This window comes from Brassica napus, chromosome C4, assembly GCF_020379485.1.
Source record: "Brassica napus cultivar Da-Ae chromosome C4, Da-Ae, whole genome shotgun sequence".
Taxonomy (NCBI): Eukaryota; Viridiplantae; Streptophyta; class Magnoliopsida; order Brassicales; family Brassicaceae; genus Brassica; species Brassica napus.
This window is the reverse complement of record NC_063447.1, coordinates 5,885,139-5,900,733: the sequence shown is the minus strand read 5'-3', so window position 1 is coordinate 5,900,733 and position 15,595 is coordinate 5,885,139. Positions and strand designations below refer to the sequence as shown.

General features: G+C 34.4%; 2 protein-coding genes across 2 annotated transcripts; one reads left to right on the top strand and one right to left on the bottom strand.

Moving 5' to 3' along the window:
- The first annotated feature begins 6,281 nt into the window (after positions 1-6,281).
- BNAUNNG03200D (small polypeptide DEVIL 11) lies at positions 6,282-7,008 on the top strand. The gene has a single exon (XM_013835102.3). The coding sequence runs from the start codon at positions 6,495-6,497 to the stop codon at positions 6,783-6,785; it is 291 nt and encodes a 96-aa protein (XP_013690556.1). The 5' UTR covers positions 6,282-6,494; the 3' UTR covers positions 6,786-7,008.
- A 5,696-nt stretch (positions 7,009-12,704) lies between these two features.
- Positions 12,705-14,331, bottom strand: LOC106435578 (aspartic proteinase PCS1-like). Its single transcript, XM_013876485.3, has one exon. The coding sequence runs from the start codon at positions 14,187-14,189 to the stop codon at positions 12,861-12,863; it is 1,329 nt and encodes a 442-aa protein (XP_013731939.2). The 5' UTR covers positions 14,190-14,331; the 3' UTR covers positions 12,705-12,860.
- Between the last annotated feature and the right edge of the window lie 1,264 nt (positions 14,332-15,595).

Here is a 15,595-nt window from a genome sequence, read left to right as displayed (position 1 = left end):
CACAATTTCTGGTAAACATTCATTCACTTTGACCTTTGCTTTGTTTCCTTTCAGGTAAATACGACGCTCCCACAGTTATAAACTCGAGTGGATATGGACTCAGAGAAAGAAAATTCTTAACCAAAAATGTTATGGACTCGAACAAACGCCAGTGAAGTTGATGGGAAACCATAGTCAGAGATCACCATGCAAAAAAATTTCATGATCTTATTGAATTTTTGAGTATTTGAGTTTGATTACATTATTTGCAAAACAATATTTTATTTATGGGCTGTTCGCCATATGCTACGGTATAATTTAGTTTATTCGGAGATAAATTTGGAAAGTATTTACGGAGAATTAGACACATGTTTACTCCATATGATCAGTTTAGTGCTAGGATGGATGGATGCATGGAAGTTCGGGTTAAATATGTGAAAACCCTCTGTAGGAAAAAGAATTCACTTTCGGGTTGGTGATAGTCTAAGTTTAGGTCTAGAGACTCAAAAAGTTGTTTAGAAATAGCTACCAGGTTCTAACCTCTCACTATATTACAGATTGTAGTTTTTTTTTGTCACCGATTATAGTTTTCCTAAACATCTATAAACTCATGCATCTTCTTAAGTATATTTGAGCATGGCCAATAAAATCAGCCGAGGATAAAACCAGTGTTCTAAAACGCGTTAGACGTTCATTACGCCTTAGATAACTGTATAGCGCCTACCCATATAGGCGGACGCTTAAACGGATGTATATACGGATATATACTTTTACACGAAATACAAGTATAATATAAATATATATACATTATTTTTGAAAAAACTGAACATAAATATATTTTAAATCCACTTTTATGTATAACTATATTGTAACGCCCCGACCGTCCACGGCTAATGGGTCATCTACACATGTTCTCTCGACCGTGGGTCCCGTCCCGTCTGAGGGCGGTGCATTAATTTTCCAAAGTCCGAAAGTTTTGTTTAACGGCCCTTCAATCACCACTTGACCTTTTCCAGTGCTTTGGCCTCACTCACATGGTATCACAAATCACTTCCCTATAGGTCACCTATCATTTCACTACTCCAGTCCAAGCACGTTTAACTCTGGAGTTCTGAACGGATGTATAACGGAAAAGGTAAGTCAACTTTGATGACATGAGTAACCAAATCAATTCTCTTAAGCTTTTTCATATATCACAACTTGGGATGTTACATATATAGTTTAACATATAAAATTGTTTTAAATTATAAAAATTAAAGCTATTTTAAATATATAAAGATGATAAATTTAAAATGATTTTGCAACAATTATACTAATATCTATAATCATATAAATACATAAAATAAGTAAAAGTAATATAAATAATAACATTAATAAAATAAAATAATAATATTAATATTTTTTCTGAATATTAATGCTTAAAATCTGCATATGCGTCCGCATAGACCGCATAATGTTCGTCTAAACGTTATTTTTCGTCCGAATTAAATAAATCCGCATAAAATACTGTATAACATAAAAAACCAGTACGATTGGCTACCGTATAGCGTCTAAACGCCGTCTAGGTGGACGCCTAGACAGTATTTTAGAACATTGGATAAAACCATCGAATTTCAGTTGCAGGTCACACGAATCTAATTTCAGTATCGTAACTTTTGCTTTTCTAACGCTTTGGCGGTACTCTTTGAGAGAAAGTGATAAAGAAATAGAGTTGTCATTCTTCCACTATTACAATTATTTTGTCTTATTATTATAAAATTTTGGCTGTTATAACTAAAATCACTTTAGTTTCCTACACACTTACGTTCTATCAACGTATAGTGTCATGGACCGGACTCTGCGTGATAAAATATGGTTAGTGTGACACGAGCAAGGTAAGTGTTACAAGCAAAATATAACAAACAAGGTCTAGTTAAATGAATCGTGACTATATAACTAAGATATAATGAATTATTTTTATTTTTTAGCATTTTTATTGGTTGATGTTAACTTTTCTATTTTACCTAATCTAATTATTTTTTTGAGTTTTAACGGATTCAAAAGTTTACAATGTGAACCCACTAGTATTTGACCATCTTATTTGGAAAGTTGGTGTGCGCTTTTACCAAATCGAAAGTGAAACTAAATTTGTTAACAAATACTCCAAAATGCCAAATTATCAGTTGAGTTTCATCCCCAGCGCACATTCTTCGCATTGCCATATATTATCAGCGAAATACAATTATTCAACAGCTATACAAACAAAGTTATTCTGACAGAGTGTGTAGATTACAAAAGTTTTAACAGTAGTAGTTTTGAAAAGTATCAACAATTTTTCATGATTAATATCCATGAAATTCACCCGTGCAAATAAAGTGACAAACAACAAGAAACAAGTTATAACTGTAAAAATGAGCATACGTCGCATCCTTTTGATTGTTGGATCACACACTTTGGATGTACTGAGTTTGTCCAATACATATGTATATGTCTACTTCTGGCATGTATTATTAAACGTCTCCATGTGATTTCACATTTAAAAAAAAATCTTTTACCAATCCCTGTTATCCTTTCCTATTCTCTAATGATGCTTTTCGAAATAAAGATTCACCGCAGTAAAAAACAGATAAAGAATCATGAAGCTATAAAGATGGCCATCGAAATATGTATATAAGTTTTGAAGTAGTAATTAAGAATCTCCTTAGGCCAATGCAGAGGTAAACTAATACGTTAAGTACGTATCAACACATTACTATAGTAATTGATTTAATAGGGTTTCATTATTGTTGGTGCAGTTATTGATTGATCCAAGCAAGTTATTTACAGTTATAGGTGCAGAGGGAAAGAAAGGTCAGCGACTGAGATTTGCTTTGATGCATTTAAATCCATCTTTTTTGACTAAACATTTAAATCCTTCTTTCTCTACTCTTTTACGTTCCGACTTTCCTTCCTTTTTAAAACCTCTATTATTTTGATTTTGTGTTTTTATATCAAATGGTAATAACGCCAAATACTTATGCGATATTTTTTGAAAGTTTCAGTTTTGTTTTGTTAATAACCCCACTTTCCATCTATGAAAACTTCAGTTGCCTTGCTAACGCCGATGGTGTAAAGGTGTTAAGGGTCCATGAGGTTAAACTTTGAAGTTCTGGTTCGTACTACTCGAGAAAGATGATTTACACTCAAAACTGATAAATATCAAGAATTATTTTTTTATTTGAATACTACTTGTTTTATGTGATGATTTTTTTTATGAATAGCCTCTGCTATTGATTTGAAAAACAGAGAGCTGAGAGAAATTTGTCTTCGGTTGTAGAAGATCAACGACATGGCCTTTGAAAGATGAAAAAGAAATCGATTTTGCTTTTTAGTTGTAACATGACTCTGATACAATGACAAATTATAGTTTGTGATCAAAAGTTCTTATGTTTTATTGATAATGAACGATGAATAGAATTGTAAAACCCAAAGTCAAAGGAAAATAGGAAAACCGAACGATAACACTTATCTAAAACTATAACCTATCGTAAATTATATAGTAATTATCTCCAATATTATCAGTTTTTTTTTTTCATCTGAATACGAGTAGTTTTAAGTTATATGGGTTTCATGCTATATGAAAATATTATAATTTATGTTAATAGTATAATTTATAATATAATGAGGCAGTTCATTCATGAGGCGACACGTCAGCATTTTGGTGGGTCCCGTTTTTTAAAAGTGTGAAAAAATATTAAGTATGTGGCTCGAACCCGGATTACTGAAATTTAAACAACGACATTTATACCACTGAACTAAAGGATTCTTTGTACATTGATGGCTGAAACTAATATATATTTACGAATGTCAGAAACTAATACTCCACCTCTTTTTTTTAATTGATGGATAACGAATGGGCTTCGACAAAAAGTGGACTTTGGGCTTATTGATTTTATGTTTATTAGGCTTTGTATCTGTCCAAAGGGGTGATACGGACAAAGCTAAGAAGATTAGGGAAGCCGCCATCTTCACCATCTCCTTCGTCGCTTGCGATTCCCCTTCCGGCAATCAGCTATTATGGTCGATCTTTAAGGCTCTACGCACGTTCTACGCCTACCAAACGCTTAGCTTCTCCTGTAACGCCTTCAGAGCTCTCCTATATATAGAATCCCTCGAGGTAAAAGCTCCATCTTGTCTCAAATTTTTCTTTCTCAGTTTTCCGATCGCTTTACTTTCTCACATCTGTCGCGAAAATGACTTCTCCAGCCGCTCCAGCTGCCATTGCCGTCGTTCCCTACTCCACCTTCAACTCTCTCCGCCTTGGAAGGTCCACTCAGTCCATTGTTGGTCGGCTCATCCGATTCTGGGATTCCAGGAACATTAACAAGAATGGAGATTTTATGGGCATCACCATTCTCCTCCTTGATGAACTGGTGATGATTGTTTCTAATTTTTTTTATCACTTTAACTCTGCTTTGCTTATTCTTTGTTTATATATGAAACGTGTCTTCATGTTTTTGTTTTGGTTTTGTCTATGGGTTTTTTATGAACAACTAATGATTTTTTTCTGTTTTTCTTACAGGAATCCGTGATCCACGGTTTCATCCCTACAATCTCCAAACAAAACAGGGAAATTGATTGAATTATGTTTTTAGCAACTGAGTCTAAAAGAAATAAAAGACATCTTACTTAACAAATTAAAACATTTTCTTTCGCAGATTCCGACGACGACGAAGCACCCGAGGACCAACGGCAACGAAATGATGCGGACGAAGCCTAACTGATGTAAGTAAACTCCTCTTCAATAACGCATCACACTATTACTGCTCCCCAATCTCACAAACTTAAGCTCTAATCAGTCCAGGGATCTCACAGGTGATGCTGTCCCGACAACGGAGAAAAAAAAAAAAAGATAACCTAATGGTTTTTTATTTTTAGCTTTTAAGTTCAAATCATGTTTTTAGACATAGAGCCCAACATAATTTAAAACCAAATATTTTAAACCCACAATTACTTTTTTCATAATGTAAAAACGTCAACCCTTTGTTTATGTTTTGTTAAACTATTTCAATTATGTTTTGTTAAACTATTTCACACAGAGAGCATATCTCCTTAGAAGGGGAGCCACTCGCCACGATGCTTCCAGTTTCACCACTCTTGAAACTCTTATGAACCACAAAGCCAATATAAGAGCTCTGTTTCAATCCAACGGCTGGATTTTGTCACAGACCGCCGTTAAGCCTGAAGAGGGAAGAGAAGTGGAGTGCTGCGTTTTGGAAGATGGTTACTTGGAGTTTACAAGATGAAGATGGAACCCGTGACGAGGAAGACGAGGAGAAGTGTTACTTGGAATATCCTAACGTTGAGGATGTAGACAATGTGTGATCTCAACGATGAAGATTAGTGTAGCTTTAATATATGCTACTACGGTCCTTGAGCTCCCTAACAAGTACTAGCAAACAATGTGTATTTTGAAAAAAAAAATAATAATTTTGTAATGCAAGTAGTTTGAAACTTTGAGTATTTATTCAAACAACGGATATATACAAAGTTGATAACTTGATATGGACCCCAAAATAAGTTGATGATGCACTGTCACAATATCTATCTTTTTAATTTCATATACCTGACGTAAGCTTCTTCATCTTCTTCTCTTTCCTTTTCCGTTGTTCCACGCTCTCTGTTTCGTGAGGCCTTTTTCACATTCTCTATATTTTACCTTAATTATATTTTTTTGAATTTTTCTTCCGTTTTGGGAGATGTCTCTAACTTGAGTTAATCATTAAAAGCTAGGGTCAATTTTATTGTCTTATTTGCGATGAATTTTATTTTTAATTTGCACAAATCTTAAACAACACCAACAACATCCATAAATCATACCGTCCCACCTATATCCAAAGTAACCATCCCCGCACTTGCGCGGAGTCTGAGCACCTAGTAGCAAATAATACCAACCTAACTTATTCAAAATCACTTAGATTTTCTGTGACTTTAACAATAGTGGCAAATAGCGAAATAATCTTGCCCTCTCCTTGCTCGACTTAAACTAACAAGTCGTTCCTTTAAAATTTCATAACCTGTATGATTTTTTTTTTACTTTATAGTGTATGATTAATAGATAGATGCGTTTATTTTTAGACAGACAATTCCCCTAGCAATTAAACAAAAACGGTAGCGGTGGGTCGATCGAGGCACCACAAGACCCCGGGCAATACCCCGACTGCCACAACTCTCTGCATCTTCTTCTAATTTTATATTTTTATCAGAAAAGAAGACAAAAAAAAAAAAAAATTATCTTTTCTTTATTTTTATTTTTCTAGATGGACATATGCTTCTAAAATATCCATTATAAATACGGAATCCTAACACTTCTTTTTCCCTTGCTGACTCAAATCTCCAAACTCCTAGAAAATCTCCAAATTTCCAAGTTAGTTTTTTTTAATCGCTCAAATTCCTCACAGTTCTTCAATTTCCAAGAAACCAACAAGAAAAAATAATAGTAGTATCACTTTTCTTTGGTGAGAGATCACACAAAGCAATCAATCTTTACATCATCAATGGCATCAACAGGCCTGACTCGATCGGGAAGTGCGCCGCAGTTCCATCTAGACGAGAAGTGGAAGCTTGCCAAGAAAGACAGTTTAAGCGGCGGCGCGGCGAGGATCACACGCTCCTCCTCCACGTCTTCTATCCCCATGAACGGCGGCAAGAAGACGCATAAACAAGGGAGATGCGCTTTTACAAGGAAGTGCGCGAGGTTGGTCAAAGAACAGAGAGCTCGTTTCTACATCATGCGTCGATGCGTGATCATGCTTGTCTGCTGGAGAGATAATTACTCAGATTCTTGAAAAACCAAACACCAATCTCTCTCTGTGTTTCTTCATCTCTCTGTTGTGAAACAGAAGTAGATAGATCATATACGCAGGTGTACATATGCTATTTTGGTTTCTGCTTCTTTAGATCAAATTTAGATTTGTAACTTTTATGTGAGTTCTTGAAAGAGGAGTATGTGATCGAGATGAGTTTTAATTAGTGTGAATAAGTTTTCAATATAAATTATTGAATTAGATTCTTCTTGTGACGATTAGTTAGGTCTTTCTTTGAATCTTCTTCATGTTCATTAATGATGTGTACTGTGATGATGTTGACGATGAATGTGGCGTACTCTCTCTCTCTCTCTAAAGTCTAGAGGTAGAGAGAGAGAGCAAAAAGATTCCATTGGAACTGTTACAATTAAGCTATGTGTGGATCTTGTGTACTTAGTCTGACAAAGTGATTAGTTTTTTCTCCTTTTTCCTTTTATTAATGTAATTATTAATCAGTTTATAATATTTTTTGTCAGTTATGATCATAACTAGTAAATTGAAGTAGTTAAAGTCGCAGACAACCTCTCTTGTTTTGCCTAATGATATAATCTTCTGTTGAATTGTTAACCATGTTCATATTCTACTAGTGAGACGAGGCCAAATTAGACTTGTTCAAGAAATTCGAATGTGTTAAATATGACTACGACTTCCTTTTCAAAATATTTTTAATAGAGTTGGTAATATATCTAATTTAACAGAATGAGGATAGTATTATTGGACTCTCTATCTTCTTGGGTAGATAATCGATTTTTATGTAAAAACATATTTATTCATTTCTCAACAAACTACATTTATTCTATTTTACTTTCACATTTTCACAAAATTTAGTTTGTAGATTTCTTTTTGACTAAATAAACTAGTTAAAATAAATAACGGCACTTAAAAAAGATGTTAATTTCATTTATTTTGGGGTAGTTTTCTCGTGAAACGTGATTTAGTAATCAGAGAAAAAAATCTGAATTAACTAAATAATTAATACTTCACATGCAAAACTAACAGCTGGGGTTTTCTCGTAGTTTCTTACCATGGGCATCTCTGAATTGCCAGAGATTTCATATGCATCTGACTCCTTTACTACTTTATACTATTTTTGTATGCATGCTTTAACCTATATGGCTCTATATAGTGATATAATAGGGGATATATAATTTTTTGTCGCCATACTAGTTTTATATTCCAACCTGAACCAGTTACTCAATTTGTAGAATTTTTTTTACTCGGGAGTCTCGGACCTGTTTATCTCATTAGTAAATTTACTGGTAACTGTTTGAGACTGTAAGTCTGTAACTACATATGACCAAATCAGTAGTCGAAGTAAGTCTGTCCATTTACAACGGAACTTGCCACTTTAGGCTATTGGAATTTAAGATACGATTCATGCTTAAATATCGATTGATCAATATTGATATGACTGTTAAGGTATCTATAGAAACGTAGTACTATAAATTATTTCGGCAATTATTTGCTCAAAAGTCAAAACTATAACTGTAAGTCTTACGAATACACGAGCTACTCCAGAAATACAATTTTTTTAAGAAAGTATTTAATGACGAAATTCAGAAGTTAAAACTAAACATTAGAGTGATTATATGATATATTATCTCTGTTGCAAATCCAAGCAAAAAAGGTTTTAACCGAGAACAAAGTTAATAACCTTTTGTTTTTATTTGATTATATATAACAAAAAAAAATTCTTGATGCTTCTTGGTTGAACGCCAAAGACTAACATATAGAAATAAACATCATGGATCATTTATGTTAAGTCAAAATATAATTATAGTTATGGAATCGAAATTGTATTTTATTAGCAACTGCCAGCCACAGCGCGCAACTGAAGCTCTTATTATTTGATGCTAAGCATCTATCTCTTGGAATTAAACTACAATGATTTTTTTGATCAAAACAAAAAACTACAATGATTTTATGTTCGTGATAGATTCATAGTAGATTTTTTTTTTGATCAATATTTGATGAGTTTAATACAGAAAATATACCCAAACAAATACAATATAGCAACTTTTAGATATACATTCAAGATTTACTCAAACTAGTAAAAAACAAGATATCTATCAGTTGAAGGAATATTCTCAAAGCTGCTGAATTGGCCAAGAAGGCAATAATACTAGAACACAATCTCAACATCTTGTAAATCTCCTGAAATTCTATGTATTAATCACCCCACTCACTCTAAATATAAAAACATAAGATTAAAAATACAAATTACACATTTTCTTAATTATTGATCTCTTTTCATACCAACTGTACGTTGAACATTAAAACATAGTTATTTTGAAAATTGGATCTCATCATCAATGACCATGATTGTTTTTATTTAGATCTACTTCCTCGGTTTATTTGGCAATGATTATGTAGATAAAATTTATAGCATGTCAGCACTTTTCACCATGTCGTCGCCACTACCATTTCTGGAGACCTTGTGAATAAAAGTCTAAAAATTCCATATATCATTGAATTACCACACTCTCCATCTATGGGGGCAGTGTGTATGTTGTCTGTTTTCCTATAACATTGATGTTGTGAGAACATTATATCCAACGAGAACTTGGAAGAGAATTAACTTAGAGGAAAGGCGGGCTAGTGATGGTTAATGTAACGGGATTTTGGGATTTTTTTGGGAGGCTATTTTACAAAGTGGTCAATTTCTCGTTTAACATTTTCCAAGTGTTATTCTATGCAAACATATTTCAAGTGTTGTTCTACACAATATATCACATATACATGTAAACAACTGTCTTTTCAAAAGAAATTCCATTAGGTGGAGATCAAGAGGAAATATACTAAATATCAAATTGGCAAATAAAAGCATATATTAGTAGTCATCCCCACAAATCCAAACGATCTTTGTTTAATGATTGTAAAACGTTTGATTGTTTGATTAGCATGCTTAATTTGGATTATTATTATAGACATATCTGGAGTTCCGGACAATTCCATTGACTTACCTTTACTTTATTCTTTCGTGGCCGTTCTGTATAGTTTTATTTAATCAACAATTATTGAGGATTATTAATTTACTATTCTATTATCTCTTCTCATATCCAAAACTAATGAAAAGTGTCACTAGTGCGCGGTTTTCTTTGGACAATGGTATATGTTGTTTTCTTTATACCGACTACGAAGTAGGAAATGTTACTCCATGCCATATAAACTCTAGAGTTATATCAAATGGTATTTATATTTAACTTACATGATATGGAATATAGGACACAAACTGTAGTTATTTTTCCCTGGTTATAATTTTTTTTTTGTATAATCATCCCTAAGTTGTGACTAACTTCTTTAGAGCCATTAGCTAGCCATTTTTCCCCATGCAGCAGTCACGTGAAGAGACGAATTGCGACTTTTTGATGTAGGCTTTATAAATAAATTTTGCAAAGTCTTTTATATAATTATCAAGTATATAACCCATTTACATAGTTACATCAGAAGAAATTATGATAAATGTCACGTCGTTGCCTCCAAAAATAACTACCATATTGACCATCGGATCTAGCATATTTTATTCTATCTATTCGATTGTAGTAATAAAGCTATCAGTAAATGAGTCTTCCTTATAGAATTTGGTCACTAATGTATAATTAACCATATTATATGAAGCTCTAGAAGGCCGAAGGCCAATATGAAGCTCTAGAAGGATGGTAACCTCTATCCAAAATAATTATTTGAAACAAATACAAAAACGTAACGAAAATAGGCATTAGGGTCCATGTTTGGTCAACAATCACATCCGTGACACGCAAACGTGAACAATAATAGTAGAGACAAATGATCCAATTGATGAGAATACATACATATGTATGACTACAATGAATACATTATCTACTATACTAAAGAGCGGTACGTATTGCCAAAGTCACGAGTATTTAGACAAAAGCAAAAGTATACCACACGATTTTTGAGTCTTTATAAAATAATCGAGTTCAAGAAAGGGACATATCGCCAGAAACTAGTTCAGGAAGAGACATATTACTAAAAAGAATGTGATCACTGATAAGTTAGACGGGTACAAGAAGAGACATAGACTTCTATTATTGATGGCTATAGGTTCTTTTCTATAGTAGTATAGTATGTTATCATCATCAATTTTGTTGCGATTTGTTATTGCTAATTTTCCGAACAATGAAATCATTATTGGTAAGATCATCGACAAAACAAGTCTAATGGCAAATATGCAAATAGAATGTGACATGTGTATGCATGGACATATATGAGTCCACATATTTTTTTTATCTCTTTTAATGTGAGACAAAAAATAAAAGTAGGTACCGATATGATCGAAGAAACTCCAAGCTTCAAAGAATCTAAACAAGTTTATAAAACAATTTTATCAAAAAAAAAAAGTTTATAAAACAAAATAGTGGATAGCTTTTGGGAGGGGGAGGGATTTTATGGGTCTTTGGTAGCATCACATGAACAAATATGGAAACCCACCAGCATATGGCATGACTTACGTCTCCTTTGATATGCTTTGTCTTTTGATGTACCCCTTGTAGCATGTCTACACAATTATAATAGTATAAAGTTCAAAAATAAAGATAAAATAAAGGAGACTTCTCAACAATTATAAACTGAAATTAAGACTTCAAATAAACTGAAATTCGAAGATAATACTAAATAATTTTCAAAAAAAAAAAAGATAATACTAAATATGTTTTAAGTTTTATTTATTTCGAAAAGACAATTATTGAAAGGTTTGGGGGGACCTCCAAATAGAGTCTTCAACGACATAGGCAAAGACCAATCCTATAATATTTGACATAATCCTAACTTATTTCATATTCCTATTAATTGGATCAATCGTTTTCAATCACAACATCATGATGGGTATGCCTACACATCAATATTCAGAATACCAATGGAATTTCTCTTCGTTTCATTTTATGGAAGGATAAGATTACGATAAACTGATACAAAATATAAATTGAATTTTGAAATATTGAATTTTCCAAAGAAAAATCACCTTCTTGTTCCTTGCAAATTCTAAATAAAACCGAAATTATTGAGCAAATTGTGATTGTAGATATATAAATACAATGTTTAGCAATATTAAAAATCAAAATTTAAAACTTTAGTACCATTCTAGGGTGGTGGCATATTGAAAAACAGTAACAAACTCTTTAAAAATGAATTGCTCTACCCATGCAATCTTTTAATATAGAATGGGTAACGCACCACTCTTCACCATGTGGCACTTGATAGTCTCATCAGTGATTGGAGAATAGATTGGAGATCATCTTTTACATTGTTCAATGTTCAGACATCCGTTGCATGCATCAAGCTGCACATGAACTGCTCTGCTCCTATTATAGGCTAGCTTCAGGCCCAAAATTTATTGGCTTTCCAGAAAAAGTACCTAAGACTGTAACATCTCTAGACATCAACCAGCGAAAAGACCATATTTCACTTTCTTTTTTTGAATATAAATGTTTCACTTTATTTCACTAATATAAGACAGTGTTACTATTTGACCCCAAAAAAAAAAAAAGACTGTGTTACTTTTGACCAAAAAATGGAAAAAAAAAAAGACAGTGTTACCATTTGGACAGTCCATAACAACACTTTTTGGCTGATATTAACTCAATCTTATTTTATGTACTTACACTTTTTACTGTCTACAACTTACCCACATCACCAAGATAAATAAAAGCTACAGATCTTTAAAGCTATTTCCAGTTAAATTCATGTGCATGTAAATTATAAGTACATTACTACATTTCATTCGTTATAGGAACTGGGGAACTAATACATTGCTTGATCCATCTTGTATAGCCCAACGATTATTGGGTTACAGGGCCTACTAAAACCAAAACGTTTTTGGGCCGAAAAGGCCACTGAGCATGGGTTCTATAACGCGCCAAAAAGTATTTAAATGAATTTTAATTTCGATGTAAAATGTATTTTTTAACTAACCAGTATCCCGGTATCCCCCACAAAAAGCACTACAAACACATCATATATAAAGCACAGCAAAAAGAATAAATATACTATACTATAAATAGAAGTATATGGTCTAGTGGAATCCTATATCACAGGTTATCACATTCGCGATTTGAGCCGTTGACTAGCTTGATCACATCTAACGTCAGCACCAAATCCAACCCTTGATTTAGCCAGATCAAACTCCATCCACACGTTCTGTTGATGATGATGACCAATCACAAACGCTTCTATTCCCAGAAGATCGGAGTTCCCAAATGTGAAGCAATACACCTGATCTTTTCCTTTTAACCCGGCTCCGTTTACCCGGTACAACAGCTTCTGACCCGACACGCTCATCTCCGCGCCACGAAACATTAAACTAACAACGGGCAACCTCGAGAAATTGGGCCGGGTTAACGTCCCAACCCGGTAACAGAGGTCCATTGTCCCTTGGAACACAAAATTTGGATCTTCTACAACTTTGAAAACCGCCTTGGTTTGCGCCATAAACTCGGTTTTCAAGGCGGAGTAAACCGGACCCATCAGGAACGTGAATTGTGTACCGGAATCGACCATCGTCTGACCTGCCCCGGTATGGTCCGGTACGAACATGGATTTGGGTAAAGACAGCAACTTTGACCCGACCCGAATTCCTTCTAACTGGACCGTGTAAGCGACCCGGTCGAAATACGGTAACGGCGTCGTTTCACTAACCAAAGGCGTGTACTGGATAGGACCGGGCCAGGAGGAACTCGCGTCACCAAGAAGCAGAATACCGGAGGAGTCTGAACCGGATATGCAATAAGAGAATTTTGAGAAACCCAGCTGGTTAACAAACGATAAAGAGCCCCGGTTCATTCCCATTAAACCGGTTGTTTTAGCGTCCTCCTCCGAATCAGAGCTTAAACCCGAGTCCATGCACCCGAATATAGTTCCGGGTCGGGCTGAAGATCCGATTACGAACGTCTCGTGAGCTAAGCTGCCTTCTAGTGAGGTAGCGTCGGCGTAGGAGACTGCCACGTGGCAAAGATGGGTCTTCGTGTCACATGAAGCGGGTATGGGCAAGTCCCGGGTCCGGGTCCTGCATATTGGCGAGGAGCAAGGTATAGGCGAGTAAGAGGAGGACGAAACCGGGTTAAACACGGATCCTAAGTTGGGAGCTTTCTTGCAGTGAAGCCATGAAAGCTCGCTTCCGGTGTCAAGAACCATCGAGATGTTTTGCGGTGGAGAGCCGACGGAGAGAGAGACGGTGAGAGTGACGTTATGTCTGAAAGAAAGCTTGTCTGAAGAAGACTGTGGAACATTCTTGGTTTTGAGAGAGAAGACGAGTGGTTCTTGATTCGGAGAAGATATCTTGCAGAACGTGAGAGGAAAAATAAGAAGCAAAACTGAAATTTGAAGCAATGAATTTGAAAGAGAAGAAGATGATGATGATGAAGCCATCATTTAAGTCTTTACTAGTTTGTTACGTGCTTTGCCATCTTTAAATACAATATTGTGTGTTTAATTCTCTCTTGACTACGCTTTCCCGGTTCGTTTCGGTTTAGTCTAATCATTCCGAGCCAAAAAGAAAAAAAACTTTGAATTTTTGGTGAAAAACTTTAACGTCTAAACAATAGTTTTATAGTAGCTAGTCAAATCATAAGCAGACTACTTGGATAACTACAAAAATACTTTTCAGAAAACATAATCTCGTCTCGTCCTAACAAAAATCCTTCCACAAAGATCATCAGGGTCTTGTGTTGTCCATTTCAGTTGGATGTTATTAGGGTTTATTGGAGAGAGCCAAGTCTCAGACACAAAAGACAACTTAGTGGACGAGTAGTTCTTTTTGGCTGTGTCTTTGTGGTTTCTGTTTAGTCTCTGTAGCTCACATCAACTTTGTTCCTGCTTTCTTCGTGTTCCCACTTTCTACGGAACCTTTGTTTTTATTTAATTTTTTCTTTCTGTTTTTGGCTGAATTTTATTATTTACTTGTATCATTTTACTATAATTAAATAAAAAAGGAGATATCGTGTAAAGTTCTATTTTTAAATTCAATAACCGACTTCACGGAAAACAAACATATCAAAAACTAAAAAATGGTCGGATTGTTCCTTTTGTTCATCTTTTAAGACCACTTTAGTCTAGCAAAGGTGTTAATTGACAAAAGGCAAATGTCTCCCCTGCCTTATATTATGACTTTTTGATTAGTAGTATCTTGTTACCATACGTGAAAAATGCCGTCTAAAGTGCTACCATTCAATTCGACCTCAGAAAGATTGACGTTAAAAAGATAGGATCTGACACAAGAACTGTGTAATTGTGTGTTTGATTTGGTCTGTTCCCATCACATGAATTTGAAAACAAAGTTTAAATTTTTGTCTCCACATTCTATCTCATTTCTTCCCATCATATACTGTCTCGTCTTGTTTCTCATCACTTAACCGACCGTCGTATACGTAATGCATGCACTGAATATTCAAAATGATCTAGATAAAATGTTTTTAAGATAAACATTTACCTTTGATATAAAATTGGAGATTACCTCCCCAAAAGCACGTCAAACCGTGTCTTGCTAGCCTTCTAGTATATTTTAGGGAAAACGAATGTTGAATTATTTTATTGTAATTTTAGCAAAGTTTGTCAAAGTTGGCGAAAGGTGGATATGAAATCGATCAGAAAGTTTGTAAAATATGTGCTGGAGGCAACCCATTCCTAAGTTATTCCCAATGCTCAACAACTCCTTGAGGTTGTGTATCGAAAAAGACACTCGCCTTAGGCTCCCGATTAATATGAACTTTTTAGGACCCCAAAATTTAAAATAGTTTTTAGTCTAGTGGTTTAAACTTATTTTTTTAAAAAACTCTTTT